The sequence below is a fragment of the Lates calcarifer genome, linkage group LG18 (assembly GCF_001640805.2).
Source record: "Lates calcarifer isolate ASB-BC8 linkage group LG18, TLL_Latcal_v3, whole genome shotgun sequence".
Lineage (NCBI taxonomy): Eukaryota > Metazoa > Chordata > Actinopteri > Centropomidae > Lates > Lates calcarifer.
The window spans coordinates 4088493-4111297 of NC_066850.1; the positions used below are offsets into that span (position 1 = coordinate 4088493).

Below are 22805 nucleotides of genomic sequence, written 5' to 3' on the forward strand. Positions count from 1 at the left end.
TCCTCGTCATGTGTAACTACGCAATTAAGATTTCACTAAATTATGTTCTAAATATGTGAAGTAACCTGATGAGAGACTTCGCCTGAGCACACCTCTCTAATTACACACTTGCATGAATAGTTTCTTAATGTGTTTTTTTGGAAACACCTGATCACGTGTTTTCGCTGGCTGTCCTGCAGCATAAATTACATTCCCCCTCAAAACACAGACACAAACAAATATGCAATCAGCTGTCAGGTACTTTCTCTATTTGTATCCTCAGTTTTCCTCCTCTTCCTCTCACTCTTGTTAGCTACCTGGCAACACTGGCTGCACAGAGCTTATTAAAGGAAACCTGAGAACACATGTTGAGCATCAGTCACAGAGTGAAATGTACTCAGTGTTCTTTCATGCACACTCAAATGATTTGTTAGTTCATTATATAAGTGGTGATAGCAAATACTCAAGTGTAAGATAGTGTGCATGTGGTATAATGAAAACTGAAATACAAAAAAAAAAAAAAAACAAGATCGTGTTACCTGGCCACATGGTTGATGACAGGGGAGAAGTTGGTGGGTCCATAGAGCTGAACAGACTTCAGACTTTGGTAGTAGGCTTCCATCACACCATCTATACCTGCACAGTACGGGTTCTGAGGATTCCCATTCTGCATTGAACAAGGAGGTGATTAACTTCCATGATTAATTTTAGATACATTCATACATTCAGGTCCAGAGGCAGAGGAGAAGCAGATGGAACAAACAGGCTTAGGGATTATTTATGTATTCCACAGGGTTTTTTGCCTTAAAGACAGAGACAATGATGATTAGAAACAGATAAAAAATGAATGAAACTGGACTGGATTTAAAAGCCCAATGCAGAGAACAACTCCACTCCTTCCTCACTCCCTCTAATCCCTGCCCTCTTGCTCTCACCAAGGCAAACTCGTGGGAGACCCGTCCGTCAGGCGGTAGCTTGGCTCCAAAGCCCAGTGCAGGGAACATCTTGTCACTGTCGTAGTCCTGGATGATCTCCCCTACTGCCTTCAGGGCCATGGCATAGGCATTTAGCTGGTAGGGACTCATGTAGTGGAGTGAGGTGGGCTGGGCTGGGTTACCTGTTTGTCAGAGACAGTCAGAGGATACTTTGTGGAAACAATAATGTGCTTGTGGATTTGGAATAACAGCTAAATGTGTATAAGGCTCAGTGTTAAACCAAGGTGAGATGTCTGTAGCCGCCGATGTCTGATGATATCCCTCTAACTGAGGTAGAACATCGTCAGAGGCTGTGTGGGTTTAATGGGAACCACCATCACTATTTGAAGAGCCACTTGAACTTATAAGTGATGTTTAACCAGTACATTTTGTGGTTCAATGGAGCAGCCAGTGCTTCCAAAAACAACCAACTAATATATCTCTAGTGTCTCTAACCATTAGTGCTTTTGTATGACACTACAACATGTGTGAGTCCTCTGATTTCATCACGGTGCCACTGATGGAGCTAAATTGGCTGCTAATGAACTTAATGCAGCACTAATATGAGACTTGTCCTGATCTCCCTGCCCATGTTTTCTCATATCACTGTGCAAGGCGTGTTTTAATAATCTGCAGAGCCACCATTCAGTGCTGAGCTTTTATTGAGAGCCAGGCGAGATCAAGTACACCTCAACCTCAAACACGCTTTTTTTACATCCACTGCCTGAAAGCTCTCTTTTGATTTAATAGGATTTGGCTCCATTGCCACAGCCTGTCCTGCTAGGACCGGGCTCAAGGGTAGATGGATAACACAGTCCTTAATCACAGCCATCATAGCATGTTACTGCACTCAGCTTTAGCTGCCAGGTGTGATGGAGAGGGCTATTAGGAAACACTTGATTCCCCATCTGCATATATTTGAATAAATGCTCCCTAGGCATCCAGCACACTTTGTGTGTCTTTGTGTGGGTCTCTACTTGCGTATGTGTGCACATTCAAAGTGTATGTGTGTTTTTATTTGCAGGCTCACCATTGGAAGCTGTGAAATCAATGGCCACGGTGAAGTTAATCTGGGTCCTTGGAAGACAAAAGCAGAAAGATGATTCATTCATCAACAATCATTTTCCCCCTCTCTTTCTCTTTCTCTTGCTCCTCTCTCTCTCTCTCTCTCTCTCCCTCACACACACACACACACACACCTGTGATTCAATAAGAAGGCATGAACTGCAGACAATCAGATTAAAATGATCAATGTTTGAGAGTGCAAACAGAGTTCCTCCAGCCCTTTAGCCATGACAGTAATGAGATGACAGCTAGTTACCAGGCTTTCACACCAAACACACAAGCATGGTGTTGCTCAGAGGAAGGTTGTTGTTTTTAACAGAGAACACAGCTACATTCTCGTTAACAACTGCACAAGTGAAAGTACCCGGTGCCATCCTGACTTTGTTCACAAAACTCAACTACATTCAACTGTGACACCAAACTCTGCAAAGTGGCATTCTGGTGGAAAGGAGGTGAAATTTTACAAATGCTAAATTAGACCAGAACAGTGGAGGATTTTAGTGAGTGCTAACACATTATTCTGATGTGGTTAACCCAAGTGCTAACCTTATCGTCAAGACAGATAAACAGCCAAAATAACAGTTTTTGTGTCATGTATTTGTAGCAGTTTGTTACCAGGTCAAACCAGATACACACAAAGAGTGTATGACTCTTTTAAAATTAGCTGAATCGATTTGTACTAATATTGTATTTTACTTTGTAAAACTTTGGCTAATGTGGCCAAAAGGTCAGAGGTCACTATCCAAGAGAATGTGGATGTCAGATTATGCATTTTGTCTCTTTCCATGTTCTGTATTTTGATGTCAGTTAGATTTTAGATGATGATAAGGCCTCAAAGCACACTATTCATGTCACAAGTAAATCTATTTACAAGCTAACTTCCTGATTGGATTTGTTCATGCCTCTGCCTCACACAAACTTTGCATGTTGTAGTTTCTGAGAGAAATGACAGACAACAGACAGAAATATGAAAAAAGCATGATTAGAGAGAGATCAAACAAGACAGAGACAAACATCACACACCACAGCACCCAGCATGAGAGTGGCACGTCTCTCCATCAAAACATTTCCCATCTTGTTAACCTGCAGGAACAGGATGTGGTTAAGCGCTCTGTCAGCCTGTCACAGCTTTTTCACACCAATCCTCACCCGCTGTCACACACACAAACACAGACACAAACACACACAAAAGTCTCTGTGTCTATCTTCTACACTTTTTCTGGATTCAGGTAGTGTCAAACAGCCACTAGCTCATCATCTTTGTCACCTCAGCAGGTTATATGAAGTGTGGGCACTGTGCCGTCCAGAGGGGACAGAGGTACAAAAAAGTTCAAGAGACATTTAACGATCAGGGGCCTGTGTCAGAAAGCAGGTTTAACAAACTCTGAACCCAACCCAGAACTCAGACATGACTAATCCTGAGATGGGAAACTCAGAGTTTTCGAACAGAACAGCTGATCCAAGTTAGTGGAGCCGTCCTCTCAACCTGGTGTGCAGATATTAGTACAGTTGCAACTTGATAAAAATGAGATGAGGGACAAAGAGAGAGTGGGCGAAGCACATAGTTTTAATGTCACTGATCTTTCTCTTTCGGGAGGAGCATTACCTACATGTTAGTCACCAAAAGGAGTGGCTGCTACATTCCTTTCTAGCTCAAAATGACTGACCATCAACAGTCAGCACCACTATGTGAGATTCCAGCACTTATTGATGTGACTGAGTGGATGAACAAGGGGTGGCGGAAAGCATAAGTCATAAGTGAGTTTAACTGACTGACAACAAATGCTTTTAAGCCACGTAAGCTGTCCATTACTTTGGTCCAGACTGAGTAATCTCAACTATCTCATCAACTGACTGCCATGAAATTTTATACAAACACTCAGATTTTGGTGATCCTGACTTTTATTCTAGCACCCCCATGAAGGGGGTCTATAGAGTCTTAGTCTTGTTTGGCTATTATTGTAAGCATGTTAGCACTGTTACTGACATTTGCATTAACTCAAAGTACCACTGTGACTAAGTACAGCCTCACAGGGATGCTAACAGAGCTGCATAAGACTAGTCTTGCTTTTCATTTTTTGAATGTTCTTTTAATGCCCTGAAAGTGCATGTGTTTCTGCAAGTTTCATATCAAACATTAACTTTAGTTTGATAATTGTAACATCTTTACGTCAGTAAAACAACAGCAGGGTACCTCTATTAGTAAAAAATAGCTCTCCATTTTCTTGAGGAATATACAGATAAATTGAAAACACCACCAGATAATGTCTAAAATCATAATGTCTTTGTTGATAAAAAGTGATGTTGTAAAAAGTGACAATGAGAGTTAAATAATAGGATGGTTTGGTATATCAAAAATCACCAAAATGCCAGTAAAGAGGCTTTTCTAGGGGAGAGCTGCAAGGACAAGGGGAGTAGAGAGAGGAGATCTGAGTGAATTCTGGTCCAGTTCCCCATGCTGGCACACACACTTCAGCCTAGCAGCCTAAATTATGCATGGCCTCTTTCTCCCCCACCCAACCCCTCTCTGTCACATGCACACACAAAGTTTGAGAGACGAACTCCAATTGTGAGAGTATGAAGGGACAGCCAACAAAAGAAGGTGAATTGGAGGATAGACAATAAAAGGCAGAGAAGGGCTGGAAAAGACAAAAACAGTCCGTGATTAAACATGTCAGAACAAGAAAACGACTTACATCAGCAACATGATTCACAACTATCATGTGCAATTTAAAAGCTGTCAAGTAAATTATGACAAAAGCAAGGATTGGCAACAATGGAGTTGGTTCCAAAACAGAGGATGTTGGCTGAGTAAGCTGAGACTAAAAGTGAGTAGCAATTGTGGAGTCACACTTATTGATCGGCATTATCAAACCTCTGCAGTTTGACTGTGATTATTTTGTGCTGCAAGACTGTAAAATTCAGTCAGTAGTGTGATACCTTCAGAGTCAGTGTGTCAGAGTTTCTTTCTTTACAAAGTGAAAATCACCCCTAATGTCTGACATCATCATTTTGACTCCTAATGGAGAGAACATTAATATCCAGACCAGAGCACAGGACACTCTCCAAAAGGTCAACTATATCCTCTGCATTAATCAGACAAGAATTTGAAAAAGACATCAGTTTAGCAGCTCCTGGGATTTTCCCTGGTGATGTGTGTTTCTGGATGTCATGCACACTGGCCTTTTAGGAAAATATGATACACTCTATTTTTCTTTTCAGTGATTATTTCAAATCTGTTGCTGTATTAAAGGTGCTATATGTAAGTTAGAATACTCCCTCTGGGCTGTGCTACTTCTTCACCCTCTTATGTTGGACTGAGGGCATACGGGAAGCTACAGTGACTCACTATCACTAAAGTGGTGTTACAAGACACAATGGGCCAGGGCTAGCTGGTTAGCATTTTAATTTCAGTAGGAGAAAACAAATGATTGAATTAGAAGCGAAACAACAGTTAATATTGGTATTTCTTTCCACCACTGGAGACAGCTCTTAGTGAGTAAAGGAATAAAGTTTAATGGTACCACTGGCTATGCTAGCGATAGCAAAAACCTACATATAGCACCTTTTAAGTCTTTTTTGTGTTTTATATTAAGTATATATAATTTTATTTATATAATCAAATTGCTTTCCAGTTTTCAACATAGCGCCATACCTGGCATGAAATGAACCGCTGAGGACATCTGGCAATAAAGGTTGTAAGGCAACATACTTGTTTCAATGGTATGTTTCCTGGTACAGACTTGCTGTAAATTTCTTTCTGTGGGTGTCAGGTGGCACGAAACAGAGCAGAACACACACAGGAAAAGAAGGTCTGCAGCAAACAGGTTCAAACCAGGAAGGCAGCAAAATGTACTGTCAGGTACGATAAGGGATTTCCACAGGCAGTGGTCCACAACATCACATCACTGAGTTTCAAACCACACCTTATCACTCTGTGTCCTGAAGATAAAGGGAAACTTCTCCAGCCCTTTAAGGCCTGTTACCAGCTTTATCATGTTATTTTTTTTATTAGCTGCCATCCACCTCTTGGCAAGCTCACCTGAACCTTTTATTTCAGGCAGAAATACTTCTACACACACACACACACACACACACACAACACAAACATGAAACTACAGTCAAACAGACTGATTTAATAGCTACACTAAGTGTCTCCTTTTATTCCTTAAATCAGGCTTTCTGATGTATTTCTGCTAACCTCTATTTGAGCAGTGAGGGGCTTCTGTGACAAGGCACACCCTTTATCGGCACCACTGCTGGGCATCTCCAGTGAGTAATGGCTGGCTAAGTGCCTTGCTTTAATTGCACACTGAAAATGCCAGTTCATTTTCACTTTCCCTATTATTCACTACAGAGTCAGCTTCCCGGTGTTTGTTGGTCTGTCTCTTATGAATGTGTGTGTTACTGTGTGTGTTCATGTGACCATGACAGCACCTTTCCCACAATGTGTTGTGTATCTGGCCGAGAGCCTGTGAGTCTTAGAGAGAAAATAACGTGTAGTATGTTGTACATACAAGAACATGGCTGACCGTTTTGAATACTGTGTGTAAGCCTGTGTGTGTGGCATGTACAGTATATAATAATGTTTTCAGGCTGAAGGGGGAATGCCTCTTTAGCAGCTGGTTTTCTGTCAGTCACTGATCTTCCCCCACTGTTTAAGCCCACAGTGACTCAGCAAGGAACCAATATCACAAAATACCACACAGCCGGGGGGGGGGGACTGCTGAGGAGGTTCCACATTACATTCAAATAAGCTCTCCTGCAGACTGAACAGGCTGGATGCTAATTTCTCTCCTAAATCTTCAAGGCATCTCATCTCTGGACTTATCGCTACCACATCTCTGTTGACTTGTTCCTGCAGCAACTTTCACTGCTGGATGAGGAAACATTGGAAACATATTTCGGCCATTTCTACCTATAAAATTATTCAATGGTAGCAACAATATACATAGTATAAAAACAAATTGTACTTAATTTTCTCTTTTTCACCCACCTATTCAAAACTAAAGAACCACTGGACCCACCTATTCACTTAACATTAAATATGTAAGCTTGTTTATCTAGAATAAGGACAGTGGTGAAGTAAAGTGAAGAAGCTAGGCTATAGCCAGAGGCAGACACTCTAAACTAGAAATTACATGCGGAAGAAAAAATGCCCAAAAAAACTACAAAAAACTTTATCCTGTAATTTTATGTCGTTTGAGTCTTACGCTTAATATTTTTAAAAACAGAACAGACTGTAGCCCTGTAAACCAGTCTCCAAGAAAATAATACTTATCTTGGAAGGTGAACCAGTTGTAAACTGATTTAGCCTTTTTAAAATGACTGCTATCAGAACAATAAACTAACATTCTGGTCTTGAAAGGCCCTGTATCCCTTTACTGTGCTGGACATTTCTGTCTAAAGGAGAAAATGTTCTATTTAAGACAAAAAATGTTGAAAATGTTCTTTTCCTCCTTATATTTAGGTGCCAGAGGGAAACATATGCATGAGTGCACTGAGTGGCCTAAAAACAGCATCAGAGGTTGTGCGACGTGACCTCTCCTGATGATATGCAAACAGATGTTGCTGGTTGGACAGCGTCCATCTGGCTAGAGTAGAGGAGAGGAGAGGAGGGATAAACAACTCACACTTTCATCAAGTGAAATTAGTCTAAACCTTGATATCGACATATTGTGCTTGTTCTTTCACTACGTATAACCAAACAGGTAAAATGTCTGGGCTCCTTTAAAAGATTTTCTTTTATTTTCTTCTTCTTTTTTTTTTTTTACAAATCGGTGCCTTGATTCTGAGTGTCAGTTCTCCTATCTAATGATAACCTCTCAGAATGATTTCAATACGAGCAGAGTTCCCTCCTGCTTCTATTCTGGTTTCAATACTCAATTCACAAACCAAAACAAGGGGAAACAATATCTGTCACCGTGAGTGACAGGGCTGTCTTCAATGGCACGGCTCAAAATGAAAGATATAGCCACCATTTCATTTTTACCCTCATGCTCATGAATAGAGAGATCTTTGTCGAAATCCATGGGTGGTAATAATGCTTTATCAGAGGGAGTGAAAAGAATGAGGGAAGCAATGCTCTGGATAGAGATGGAGCCCTCTCAAATCAGTCATTTATGCTAATGCTGCCAGCGGATCATGTTCCTAATTAGGTCCAAATGAACAATTAGCTGATTGGGTTGAAGCTGTAAAAAGAGCTGTCAATCAGAGGATAAGAGAGCAGTGGGGAGGAGAAAGAAGGGAGGAGAGCTGAGAAGAGTTACGAGGAAATGAGACGAGATGATTGGCAAAATACCTGAGTAGACGGTATAACAAGTCTGAGATGTACTGTAGAAGGGATTTTGGGGAAATACATGAGTGAGAAAGTACCTCAGGGGGTGTGTGTTTGCTCGTGCAAACCTTCCACACAGTCCTTCCATTATGCAACTGGAGTAAGTGCAACCGGACCATTACAGTCCATTTAGGTTTCAAACACTGAGACAGCACTTGGCACTTCATTTAGCCACACATGCGTGTAATGACACCCAGCTCACACTCCCAAAGCACCGCCAAAAAAAAAAAAAAGAGAGAAAAGAAAAAGAAAAAAGCCTCTTCTTGAGAGCTTCAAAGTGCTCTCTGACTGACAGTGCTGCTGGGAACGTGGTCTTGTTTGTAGGGAGACTTTATGATGGGATTTCTCCATTAGCAGCGACACAGCGAGTAAACATATGCCAGGAACACGTGGTGATAGTACACACATGCATTTCAAAGCCAGCTCCCTACATTCAGTCAAACTAACAACCTTGTCCATTATGCAAATTGATCACACTTGGGACATGACTAAAACATGTGTCAATATTCAAACATGACAGCCTTCCTGTCACACTGCACATTAATACCTCTGCCTCACACTACACACTAGCTCCGTCTAATGTCTTAATCCGGCATACGCAAAGTGCATTCCTAATGCTGCTTGAATCAATAGTATATTGATCGGTGTACTTAGTCAGGGAGCTATTTTAACAGCCTCAGAATCAAAAACAACAACCTGGGAGACAATAACATTGTTATTCTCTTGTTTTACAAAGAAAGACTTAAAAAATCACTTGTAATTCTGGATGTAGATATGGGTTGAGGAAAGGTTTATTGCTCACTGTACGCGGCCTTCTTGTGACCAGTTTCTCAGGATTTAGTTTTGTGAAATAATTTACACGTTTACGACATTTTACATATATGCTGTATGAATAATACTAAAGAAAGATGAATACTAAGAACTAAAATATATAATTATCTCCCTGATAACAGCTACAGGTTGAGACATCAACAGCACACTCAGAAATGTCTTTTGTTTTAATAGTATGCATGCTAACTTTGTCAATTTCCCAGCGGAAATACCCTACATACTCAAAACCTGCTTATACTTGGTAAACTAGGTTGGTCCCAGAGTTCAGAGTATACATCAGAGGTCTTGTAAAAATGAGGCATGGACCAATGTTTACAGTAAATTCCCTAATGCAAGGATGTGCTGACTGTAAAGCAAACACATCTGCATTGAGTTTGAGTGGTTTATTGAGCCATCTGATAAATAATTCAGAGGATGCTACACGTTTTCTTCAATGTCCAGCTACTATGTAATCCACTTACAGCCAACCTTTCCTCTGACCACCACAATGAAATTACATCCCAAACATATTGAGAAAAAAACCCAGTGATCTTTCTCAAGCTCTTACTACCAGCTTTCAATGTTTGAGATATAATTCTATTATATTTACAATGAGCCTGTTCTTCCTGACGTGTGATTAAAACGAGCAAAAGATTTTAAATGTTTAAAATAAGCATGCTGCTTGGTGGTCACCACAGCGATGTAGTAAAATCTTAATCACGCCAATTATGTAGAAAAGTCTAAAATTTTCAACATCCAACTAATCAGTTCATCAAAGATTAAGCCAGGCTTTCACAACCCAAATCCTGTAAATCATTTGTGCTGCAGGGAGAAGACAGTGTAGCAAGGAGAGTTTTGGCATCTTGTATAATCCTCTCATTGGCTCAAGCCATTTCTGGCCAGCATTTTTACCCCTCTGCTTTGAGCTATGTGTTACCTCATTTGAAATCCCCCTGAAATCAGCAAAAGTGTCAACAACAAAAAAGCTAGCTTGAAAAGAGATGAGATGAACAAACTTAGTGTGTTTTAATGAAAAATCAGGCAAAAATGTCATTTTTTAAAGTGGCGTTTATCCTCTTTAAAGGTGCTATAATGTAAGTTTTTCCTATTGCTACATGGCCAACGTTAGCATTAACAGCTGTATCTTTACCAAGAGACTCAGCCAGTGTTGCGTTTACAAGACAAGAGGTTAGAATATGTCCCCTCGGCAGCACTACTTCTTAATCCACTCATGTTGGACTGAGGGCAGAGTGGACACTATTGCAATGTGGTATTAACAGACAGGCCAAGGCTAGCTAGTCAACATGCTAACTTGCTTTCTACCACTGGAGACACTCTTGGTGAGTAAAGGAGTACAGTCTGATGCTGAACTTCTAACGTTTCTTCTAAACTGGTAAGTAAATAGCTGTTGATGCTAACGTTGACTATATAGCAAAAGGAAAAACTTACATATAGTACATTTAAAATCCAGCTGACTTTCCATAATACCTACAGCTGCAAGGGCAAAAGGAACAGAAGAATACAAGGACGAAAATGGAGATTTTTTTTCTAAAGTTACACACACATACACGCATACACACTCCCTTTCTCTCCCTTGACAGTCTCCCCCTCTGTGAGTCTAATGAAGGCAGAGTGTGTAGGCGAGCATTCACGCCATGTCTGGTTGCACACGGTCAACCCTCCTGAGCAACATACGTACACAAGCACATGTAAATAGACACACATATGAGCACACACAGACACATGGGTGAGCGCTGAAACACAATACAAGATTACACACAAGGGCACAGATCACTCACAAACTTCAGAGTCTGAGCCCCGTGTACTTGACTTTAGGTCGGCCCATCTGTCAGTCGCTCACTCTCCACCTTTCATTTCTTTCTCTCACATGCAAATGTACACTTTTCCATCTGATTCACTCACACCGAGGGATCATTATCTTTGGCATATTGCAGACACTGAGTCACGATGGGGTTATTATAGAGACAGGCACCAGCACACTCAGCATGTCCCTTCCCATTAAAGGACAACAACTCCCATCTCCCAGTGTGGGATCAATGAATGCGTGGTCATTGACCTACCCTCCTTTGATGTAGTCCAGGAAGGTGACTTCAATGTCCACCAGGAATGACAGCAGTGTTACCTGTAGGTGAGAGAGGCCACAATCAGCTTTTTCAGTCTCTTATTCTTGCTATTACAATAAATTCAATGCCCAGGTCAACTACATTAAGCAGTATGAAAATGAAGCATCAGTCCTGGACCAACTGTAGCACATTACTGCCTTACCGTTCCAGAGTTCAGGTATTTTTTCTTCTTCCCTTTCTTCTTTGGATTTACCACCTGAAAAAGACATAAATTCCCTCATTCATCCACCATTCAATCTTTAATTTCATTAACCAAAAACAACTATAAAATATTGTTGTTATTTAAGACTATTTATGGAAGTTTAAATCTGCCAAAAAAAACCAAACTATTTTTCACTTTACTTCCTTTTCTTCAGTTATATGCCAAAAACTGAAACTAGGGCTCGGCAGGCAGAAGTGGAATTATGAAAAAGCTTAAATAAAATTGAAACAATATCCTACATTTCTCAAGTTGTGAGGGAAAATGGAAATGTATATGTAGTAGTTGAGCTCATATTGAAATCTCTGCTGCTCTTCCCTCCCTCCATCTCTCTCTCTATGTTCAAATGCACCCCTCTCTAAACCGGTAACCACCATGAATGTGCCTTTGAGCAATGCTCGTAAAGCTCAACATATCCAGAGGAGCAGCTAAATCCAGAAGTGGACCGTGGCTCTAAACTGAGTGGTGTGACTTCATGAATATGTAACAGAACACAGAGTGAGTACACAGTCACCCGTCCTTGGATAAATAAAGATTTCTATGCATCTAAACCAGCTGTACTTATTGCTTTGAGACCCCGTTGGTTTTGTGAATAGATTAGAAAATAGGCGCTTTTCCAGCCGTGAGCCTCAATTCATTTTGTTTCTCATGTTGTGACCCCAGCACATTAAAACATACAATTGCTCCTGTTATGTGGGGACCATGCCAGAAACTCCTTTTGAATCCCAAACACTGGATTTGGGCTTTTAAATCACAGCTTTATGGTCTAATTAAACTGTGCCAAGGTTAAACAGAGAGAGAGGACCTCAGGGAAACAACATACAAATGTGTGGATTTATGCATTTCTCCTTGGTTCACATTGCAATAGGTACACACACAAGGACACGTTTGCCTCTGGAGGTGAGGTGCAGTGATTGAAACGTGGTTGTAACACATACACATACACACACACACACACACACACACACCATGTGCCTTTAGCAATGCAAAGCCACCCTCCCTCTAACTGACAACTTTAAGTTAGGAAAAGCCAGGGTCAAGGAACAGGCCAGAAATCACTAAATTACTTTGTGTGTGTCTGGGTGTGTGTATCTGTCTGTTGTTCCTCACATACTTGTCAATGTGTGTATGCACCTTTTTGTGTGTGTGTGTGGTGTGTGCCTTTGTCTGTGTGCACATCTGAGTGCTATTAGGCAAACAGCAGCTGTTTAAAATGACAGTCCCCTGTGTGCTCTGCTCTCTGTGTGGTACTCTGTTAATCAAGAGGTGTTGACTCTTCCTGGGAGAAGATAAGCCAGCGATCTATCAACTGTCAGAGTGTGTGTGTGTGTGTGCGTGTGTGTGTGTGTGTGTGTGTGTGTGTGTGTGTGTGTGTAATACTGTACAGTTTTGGGGGTATATTTAAAACATACTATATATTGGAAATAAATGTTTTTCCAGGATTTTCCAGCAGTTCTTGCACATGTTCTTAACACTCTACACTCACTACATGGGGATTGGGATTCTTTGGGTCTGGCAAGGCCCAACACAAATGTTATGGACACTGTATATTTACTGTGATGTCTCTAGGTGAGAGTGGGAGATCAACATCATCACATCAGGATAAAATTTCATACATGAAAATATTAAAGCCTGGAAATAATAATTGCACTGTGGGTAATGTAAGCCCTGATTTAACAATAAAGAATAATGCATGGGATCATAAAGGACAAAGTCACTAATTCTACTGCATGAATTTTGATCTTGTTTAGTTGATCCTGCACTGCTGAATCAGTGGAGCACCATTAAGTTTCTTAGTCACTTTGCATCTGCTCTCTGTTGGTCCTTTACTTTCTCTTTCTGTGCTAGCTGCGTAGTTAGCTATATTAATTTTTAAATGTCAGTAACATAACAAATTTCCATCCCTAATCCAACCAGATGTGTAAACAACAACACTACCACTACTGGTCTGAGGTGTGATAGTCCAACAGCTGGTTTGTGTCTGTTTAAAACAAGAACATGATGCTTCCCTCTGTTTCATGTTAAAGTGGTATATTCCTACTTTTAAAGCCTTTTTTCACATCCTCTAAAGCTGTTTTAACTCCAGTAACAGTATTAGAATTTTCAAAATGTGTTGATTTTTAATGAACAGTTTTAATCTAATTTGACTTGAGTAGAAATAGCTCCAGTTCCTCCAGTCCAATTACTGTGTGTGTGTGAGTGACCTGCTGACCTGTGCATTTAACACAGAAACACACACACACACAGGTACATGCAGGCTCACACACAGAAACACACACTCACACACCACTCACCTCATAGACATTGAACTGGCTCTGCCCTCTGGACAGTTCTCTGTAGCTGGTGCTGAACTCTCCAATAAAGTCATGACTACATAGAGGAGGAGAGAACAAAAGGAATATATCAAAAAGAAAAGCAGTGTTTGATCATAAATTCCAGTTAATTATTTCAAATACAGAGCACGATGTGAGTGTGTAAGTGACGACCCCAACACATGAGATAAAAACTCAAAACACAACAGTAACTCTCGTAATGTGCTGTGAGTTTTTAAAGCAAACCGAGCTGCTTCATGTCCCAAAAAAGACCATTTAGTTCATTTAAAGTGAGAGTAACAACAATGAGATTTGTTGTTAGAGACTATTGAAGTAAAAACACCATCTGAAAAAAGAAACAGCATATTTTCATGTACATATACATGAAAATACAATACACAAAAACTCAACAGCTTGTTAAAATTGTTAGCATTTCTCAGTCTCATTGAAAAACATCGCACCAAAATGTCATAGTGTTCCCTCCATCAGATTGAGAATAACACTGAAAAGAATGCAAATCATAAAGAATAGAGAAATGACTCCCTGTTTAACAGCCTGACAAATGTCACTCCTCTTTCTTTCTGTCTGACTGTCAGCAGCCAGAATCCAGACTCGTCATTAAGCAGTCAATCTGTGACAATCCTGCACCCAGTCTTACCTACTGAAAACACAGACTGGTGTTAATTATGTGCGACTTGGATTAGATTAGCCAAACACAGGAAGCTAACGTATGTTGAACATTAATGTAATCAAGACAAGACGTAATAAGGAAATGTATTACTGTCTATTCAACAGTGATTACTAACTGAGGTTATCAGTCTATATTAAATGTCACATCTCCATAATAATCTCCATCTCTCATGATTCTTGTAATAAAATTCAATGACACTATAGAAATTGCCTACACAAAAAGAACAAATGAATAAATTATCAATTATTTTAATAAAAAGTTAAAGATTTGATTACTAAGTCAAAATGATGAGATAAAAAGTAAATGACTCATGACCCATGACTCTTTTTTTATTTTTCTGGCAGAAATGGGCTTCCATAGACTACTCATCAATCTATCATCGAACTGATTCTGTTACTGTTATTTTTGTGGAGTAAAAATGAAATTAACAAATTTAAAGGTTCATCAACTGCAAAAGTTTAGAGAGCTCACACAATAAATATATTCATTATTTACCATTAAACACAGTCTTGCATGTGACTAACTAATTAGAACAGAACAGTAATACAAAATGCTTGATGTTTTGCAAATCAGGAACTTTCATGCACCTCATAAATCATGGAACGGGACTCTTGAACTGATTGTCATGATTATGTGTTTGCAGCCTGTAATTTAAAAGGTTATATGATAGTTTCATTACAAAAATAACAGTAGGAGTGAAGGAGAGGGATTACCTGCCATCTCTGTCCCAGTCATACACCTCCACCTTGATTGTTCTGTTGACAGAGGCCAAAGATACGGATCAAGTTAAAAATAAAACATTTAAAAAGGATGCTGGACGAAAAAGCAAACTCTGTTTTTCTCCACAGTAAAGGCTATCGATGTGTTAAAAGGTTACCATGCTTGTGAGATTACAAAATATACTTTATGATTTGTCTTTTTTTCCTCATTGTTGTCATGAAGCCATTAAGAGGAGGCAGATCCATTCTACAGCTTATCTTTATTCCAGCCTGTCACTGTATTTGCCTCTGGTATTGTGCGCTCTTCATCTTCAAATGCATCTATTTCTGCATCCCATTATATCTTACGAGGAAATGGGGGAGGGAATACAAAATAGAATAGTCTGGAAGAGACAGATATGCTGCACTATCACTCTATCTACCAATACCTTCAACAGGAGGGTCATTTCTCTCTGACAAAAGCAGGAGAGTGAAACGTAGAGAAGGAGACGAGTGAGGCAAAAGGATTAATAGAAGAGAGACTGAATTAAAAGAGGGAGTACAAAAGGCACTCTGCTGGACAGCATGGAGGAGGGAGAAAGCAAGGGTGAAGAGAGGAAGACTCAAAACTGACAGAAAATAAATATAAGACAGTCAGAGTGACAGAGTGATACGGCACTCGTACTCTCCCAGTCAAATTAAATTAGCCTTTTTGACAGTAGGAAGTAGAGACAAATCACATTTGTACTTGAGTCTCTGTGAAAGTCTGTAACCAGATGTATTGTATAACCTTTCTCTCTCTTTCTTACTGTAATCACTTTATAACATTAACAGCTTTCTAAAACAAGTGGTATCTGATTTAAAACTGCACCATTCCATCCTCCTAATCTTTCAATATGATGGAGTGGAAATACAAACCATCATTAATGGGCCTTCCAGCAGCTTAGAGAGACACATGCACATTAGAGGAAAGCAGGCAATAAAAATAAGGAGTGGGAAAGGGCTGGCTGATAGTGATGGGCACTCTGGGGATGCATGTGTTTCCTGGTTGGTGTAACACTTTCTCCTCAAGAGAAACCAGTGTGTGTGTGTGTGTGTGTGTGTGTGTGTGTGTGTGTGTGTGTGCAGAGCTTTCTTAATAAATGTGATAAATGTGTCCAGATATATGTATGTGTTTATAGGCGTGTGTTATTCCACATCTCAGCAGGAAACGTCCCGTCACTTTGAGCTTTGATGATGTGACAGGAAATTGACAAGGCTGCTTGTTAATCTTATGGCTTCGCTGCATGTGTGTGTGTGTTTGTGAATGTATGTGTGTGTGTGTGTGTGGGAGGGAGAGAACACAGGCCCATCACAGCACCTATAAGCAGAAAGACACAGTTCTCTATTGTTTGCCAGCTTGAGCTCATCCTTATCTCTTTTCCCAGGCTGCAGAGAGGCAGACACAGTGTGTGAGTGTGTGTATGTGTGTGTGTACTGTATGTGCAGTCCACCGTGGGTTTCCTCAGTCTCCCACTGATAAGCCATGGTGTGAGTCAACTCCCCTAATAAGCTTATTGGACCAAACTTCAGATCAATGCTACCGTCTGCTAGCTAAGCTAAGCTAAACCCTATTGTCTGTTTCTTTGTGCCTTTTTCACTACATGACTGCTATCGACACAGGAGATGGACACACACACATGACTGACACACTTATCTACTCATTTGTTTTCTTACTTGGATTCACTTAGAACGCAAATAATCAAAAGAGCTGGAAATCCAATTTAAAGTTAAAGAGAGTGTGTGCATGAAATCTATTTAAAGTACTAATACTAATGAAATCGCTTTATAATTCTGTATTTTTTGCATAATTTTCTGATATCTTCCAAAACATTTCCTGGAAGACTCCACATTATTTGGTGCTAATTAAATGGAACGCAGAGACAGCTTTCAGTTGGTACACTTCCAATTAATGATTTCAAATTAATTGCTAGTGTAACCTTGAGGATCTTATAATCAGTACACTGTTCGTCAGCTCAACATGCAAAACTGGCAGGGAAAAGTTTTGCGTGTGAGCAAGGATACGGCTAACCCTATATGAGGAATAAAGTTTTCAACAAGAAATGAATAAGGGATAATTACTTAATTAGGTTTACAAGATGTTTTTGTTGAGTAAGTTCCTATATTCCCTATAACTAATACCAAATTACATAGTTCATGAAACCTGAACATTGAAAAGAAATGAATAAAAGGAACCAGTTCATAACCTGGAATAGAGGACCATAGTGGAAAACAAACGAAAAACCCAAACAGCAATTCCATCAACCACGAAACACAGCAGGCAACCTGTCCATTAACTAATCAATGACAGCTCCTGAGTCCCCGGCAGTTCCAGGATCAGCACCATGGACAGTGCCTGTGACCCTTTAATACAGATGATCCACCATGAACTGAGGCTGATCTGCTGAGAGTCTTATGTGTTACGTTTTTGTTCATGATGATCACTATATTACTACTTAAGGCTTCAGAATCACACTAACCTGAGGTTCTAACAATTCATTCATTCATTTAGTCATTCATTCATAGTCATACATAGACACACTTCTCATTTGTTGCCAGCTTTTCTCTGTCTTGAATAACTTGAAAAGATCATTAATGTAATATCAGTATGGAACATGTCTCTCTCCTGTATTAATCTCTATATAGACCGTAATGTGTGTGTTTTTTCATGATGTACGCCACAGCCATCAGTGTTACATTGTGTGTGAAGTGGTCTGAAGAGGCCATTAGACACAATGGGAACATCCATCATATCCTCAGATTTGCCCACATTACCTAGCATGACATTTTCAGCATGTTTAATACTCATACTCATTTTCCTGGATGATTCAGATGGTTGCCTATCTTGTTGTGTTCTATTTACGGCACCATTATGTCTAGTATCTAAAATAGAAATCAGACGTACCTGTCATAATCACCATTACAAAGAGCCCGGACGGGGATCTTAAAGGCCTGCCACACTGGGTTCAATGTGTTCTTCACCACCTCTGTTTTGTGGCAGATGGTAAACCTGTAGAGAGCAACAAAGAGAGGCAGAGAGAGAGAGAGAGAGAAAACAGGAAGGGAAATAGAAAAGGTAATGGAGTTACATGTTAGAATGGAGAAGTGTGTACTGCAGAAATAAATGTATGAGTGGAGATGACAAACAAAAAATACAATTTAAATGACTTTTCACCAACTTTCCACTCACTGAAAGTATGGGTGGAGACTTGTGGAAGCTACAGGGCTGTCTACACACACACACACACACACACACACACACACACACACACACACACACACACACACACACACACAGAGGCACACACACAAACACACACTACAAACAGGTAATTTCATTAGTCCCTTGGCTAGCAAGTGGACTTGGTATCTTCCCTCTTCAGGGCACAAGGTCTTATCTTACTTGTCACACACTGCAGGATGGAGAGGGGAGACCACAGAGCTAGATCGAACACACACTCACACACACGCACGCACGCACGCACGCACGCACGTGCTTAAACAGGCAGCCTGGCTTTCATTCTGAGGCGAATCAATGAAAGCAATTTCCTTTGGATGGCAGGATTAAACCAAACATGAAAGGGAAGAAGGAATGAGGGAAGGGAGCGAGAGGGAAGGAAGAGGAGGCAACTCACGTGCCGTCCTCGTTGCTCCTGTAGAAGACCAGGAATGGGTCGGACTTGCCGAAGAAATCCTTCTTGTCCAACTTGTTCCCACAGAACTGCATCATCACTGACTCCTGATGAGACAGAGTTTGTGTCTAGATTATCTGTTACTCCCTGAGGACCATCTGTCCATCCATCTCAGACAGACAGAGAGAAGAGAATTTCACTTTTAGACACTTAGATATACTCAGATTTCTGGTCTATTGAGGCTGCTGCTAATGGAAAAGCTGGTAACTCTGTCTCTTCTCCAGTGGGTTGCTCTGTGACTGAATCCTGGTGCAAAATAGTTTGGTAAAAACCTTTTTCTTCAATGACTTGATATAGAAGCTGTCTTTTATTACTGTTGACTTAACTGTTTCTGCTATTTTATGGGCCCCATAAAATAAATGACTGGGACTATAAGCTTTAAATTCCTTATTACACTTTATTTGAACTGTTTCAGTCTTATCTACTGATGTGTTAATATCTCTGACTCTTCCAATAATCTTTGTGAGTGTTGAGGCGTCATAGCAAGACACAAATGAACAGACAGTCGACAACAGACTTTTCAGACATGTCCTCACCCTGCAGTTGTTCAACTCCTCCGCCTTCACAATAATGGTCCCGCATTTCTTCCCTGGGATCCCTCTGTAGGTGACACAACACAGCATAGGGTTAAGAGATCACAATCACATGGGTGGTGCACTTGGCATGACCGTGCTGTTTACGCGTACGTTTCCTCCTACGTCTCTGCTGTTGACAGTGTGGTATAATCGGAAAACAACTCACACTCCCGGTGGGGAATGACTATCCTGACATCAGAGCAGCTATAGAAAAAGAGTTGTTGAAAACATAAAGAATGTTTCTCAGCTAGTTCCCAGATGAGGTTCAATGACCTTCTCACAGCAGGATGTGACCCTGCATGTGTGAGTTCTCAAAACTCATCCAAAACTCCTGCCTTGTTTGTTTACTCAGTGATGGCGAGCTGACCACAGGACATGAGTTAAGATTCTTCCCCAAAAACTAACACAATCAGTCTTTTGACATTTTTCAATAATTGTGGTTGATTACATACTGGGGGGGGGGATTTCCACAAAACATTTCTTGTGTTGATTATTAGTCCTGTTAGCATCTGTTGATTAGTTTTATTCAGTCAGTGTTAAGGACCCACATATATATATATGTGAGTATATATGTATCTCACATCTTGCAGAGATTCCACCCTTAAATGTGAAAGCACATTATGAAGTACTGGAAATGTTGCCTTCATGAACACAACCCTGCTCTGGTCTGGAATAAAGCTCATGGAAAGTTTTATTGCTTCACATTTCCTCGAAACGTTTCAGCGATACAAAAGAAACAATGTTGAGAGTGGAGTGTTTGTATGAAGGCTTGTGTGTGTGTGTGTGAGAGAGAGAGAGATTTGCATGTTAATTAGCGGGTCAGGTTAGGATTGTAGGAGTGACTGTACTGGTGTTTTTATGAGGGTGTGTTTTCCTGTGTGTGTGGATCGTTGCAGCTGCGATGAACGTGGGAATATGTTGGTGATGTGCGTGTGTGCGTGTGTATGTGTGTGTGGGCATGTGTGTAGTAAACACTTTTTCTAAGTAAACATTGTGGTTTTGAAGGTGAACTCAATAGCATCATTTACAACACCTCCTCCTCCCACACACACACACACACACACACACACACACACACATACATACTGACTAACCTCAACATCTGAAACTGGAAACATTTCTTTTAGTCCATTAGGAAGTGGACAAGGTCAGATTGTGAAGCTCCTGACATTCATCCTCTCCTCTTTAATCCTTTCTCTTTCAAATAGTAGTCCAATGCATTTATCATTACCATGACTACACCAGGGCAGTTATATTTTAGTTAAAACTATGTATTAGATTCTGCATATCTCGATACCTGGATATGGTGACGCACCTTCTCCCAACACAATCCTCAGAGCAGATGAAGTAAAAAGAAGCTATCCATGCGCGGGACGAAGAGCAGGACAACATAATTTGACTTAACTTTTGAGAAGACTTGCAATCTCACAAAGAGGCCTGTCGTCTGATGAGCGCCGCTCTGAGAAAACCACCTGACAGAAATCGACTCAGGCAGTCATTTAGACAGCCCAGAATTGGGGTCGAGGACCTCTGCATGAATGTAATTCAAGTCTCCTTTTACTCGGGCACGAGGAACTGGGGAGGGGGAGTGCCTTCGAAATGGCAGATTTATCAAAATGAAACAGATCCTGGAACTGATACTTAGCATTGAAGAGCTGAGAGAGAATTTTTCTTTCTTTTCCCTTTTCCTCCTTTTTTAACAATAACATATCAGGGGGAGAAGAGACCTTTCTTTGTTACTTTCCCTTATTTCCACAAAGCATGTGGAGGTGGCGTCAAATAATTTGTTTGAATTAGCTGCACAAAGTGAATAACAGATATTCAGAGGAGGAGTGATTGAGACTAATTAAGACTGAAATGGTAAAATAGCCAGAAAGAAAGGCAGACAGCAAGGAAGAACCTTTTCATCTGCCTAAAACACTAATAGAATTTACTACAGAGATCCACTGTAAACGCTTGCTCCTGTAACTTGATGGGCAGAAAATAGTTTCTTTTATTTCTACACAGAATAAAACCAGCACACTATTATTATCTAAAATCAGTCTGATAAATTGTATTTTACCCTGACCACCAAAATTCTCATCACTGCTCTGAGGAGCAATTACTGAGACCTCTTTCCAGCAACAGCATTACCAGAGACAGTATGATGAGAGAGGGTTAGAGGAAAAAAATCAATGAAGCAACACTGACATACTTCCTGTAGGAAGTATTACTGCCACTCAATAAAACGTATCACAGGTCCCCTGTATTTCAGAGCAGTGGTTGTAGTGGAATCGGTCTCTGTAATAATAAAACCTCACTTAAAAAAGAGTTCTGCCTTTTCTGCTGCACTGTGGGTAATGCTACGCCATTTACAAAGGCGTGCCCTTGGATTATTAATATCCTCTCGTAAATTATTTTACCATCCAAGTGGAAGTGCTGACATGCAAGAGTGAAATAAAATAACTTTCCTGGTAACACTGATGACTGAGAGCATTTTTATTACAAGCTCTGAATTCAGCAAATTTAGTACAGCAGAAACACAGAATACCCTTTCTTCAAAGACAAGGGGCATTTTGATATTTGCTCTTGACCTTCCACCCACTTCATCTGATTTTCAACAATTTCACAATATCATTTAAGAGCTCTCAGTCCAATTATCCACATTTCAATAATGACCTCCTCCACCCGCTCCCCTGCTTTTCCTCTTTTGTCTCTGATAATTACTTGTTGGACACACGAGCAGCATCAAACATTATGAGCAGCATAGCAGCATAAACAGATGCTGATACAGTGTGGTGGTGTCAAAGGGCAGAGAGGCCACCAAAGGCAGAGCTAATTAAAAATAATGAGCTGTGTGGGTTGTCACTGTACCAGCCATTTAATATCATTTAATATCATCCAAACTTTATGTACACACACACACACACACACACACACATATATATATATATATATATATATATATATATATATATATATATATATATATATATGAACATGTCTGCCATGACTGTAGAACAGAAGACGCAAATAAAACTTTTAGTACAATGATGACTTTGTAAAACTCTGTCTCGCTGTCACTGTCTCATCCCTATTGTTTCTCACCCTCTCAGCCTCAATCATGTCATCTCACTGCAACAATATGTCAGGAGAAATGGTTTAAGACAAACACACACACACACACACACACACACACACACACACACACACACACACACACATACACAGAAGCCACCAGAATCCGTGTCGCTATGACAACTCTGCCAAGCCCCTGCGGCGGGGTATCGAATGGGATTCCTCTGCTCGTT

General features: G+C 40.3%; 1 protein-coding gene across 5 annotated transcripts in view; it reads right to left on the reverse strand.

The window, feature by feature from the left end:
* The window catches only part of LOC108899831 (copine-8), a 70906-nt gene that overhangs the window by 12110 nt on the left and 35991 nt on the right, over nt 1–22805 (reverse strand). For 3 of the 5 annotated variants that reach the window (XR_007815000.1, XR_001963610.2, XM_018700515.2), the window contains exons 7-16: nt 19477–19540; nt 18884–18987; nt 18154–18258; nt 15225–15266; nt 13803–13881; nt 11452–11505; nt 11247–11308; nt 1984–2030; nt 915–1096; nt 519–646 (exon numbers count right to left, since the gene is read on the reverse strand). Coding sequence is in view for 3 of the 5 variants with exons in the window: in XM_018700515.2 (XP_018556031.1) it covers nt 519–646; nt 915–1096; nt 1984–2030; nt 11247–11308; nt 11452–11505; nt 13803–13881; nt 15225–15266; nt 18154–18258; nt 18884–18987; nt 19477–19540 (867 nt within the window). In the remaining 2 variants the exon portion in view is untranslated. The other 2 variants (XM_018700518.2, XM_018700519.2) reach the window with 2 other exon arrangements.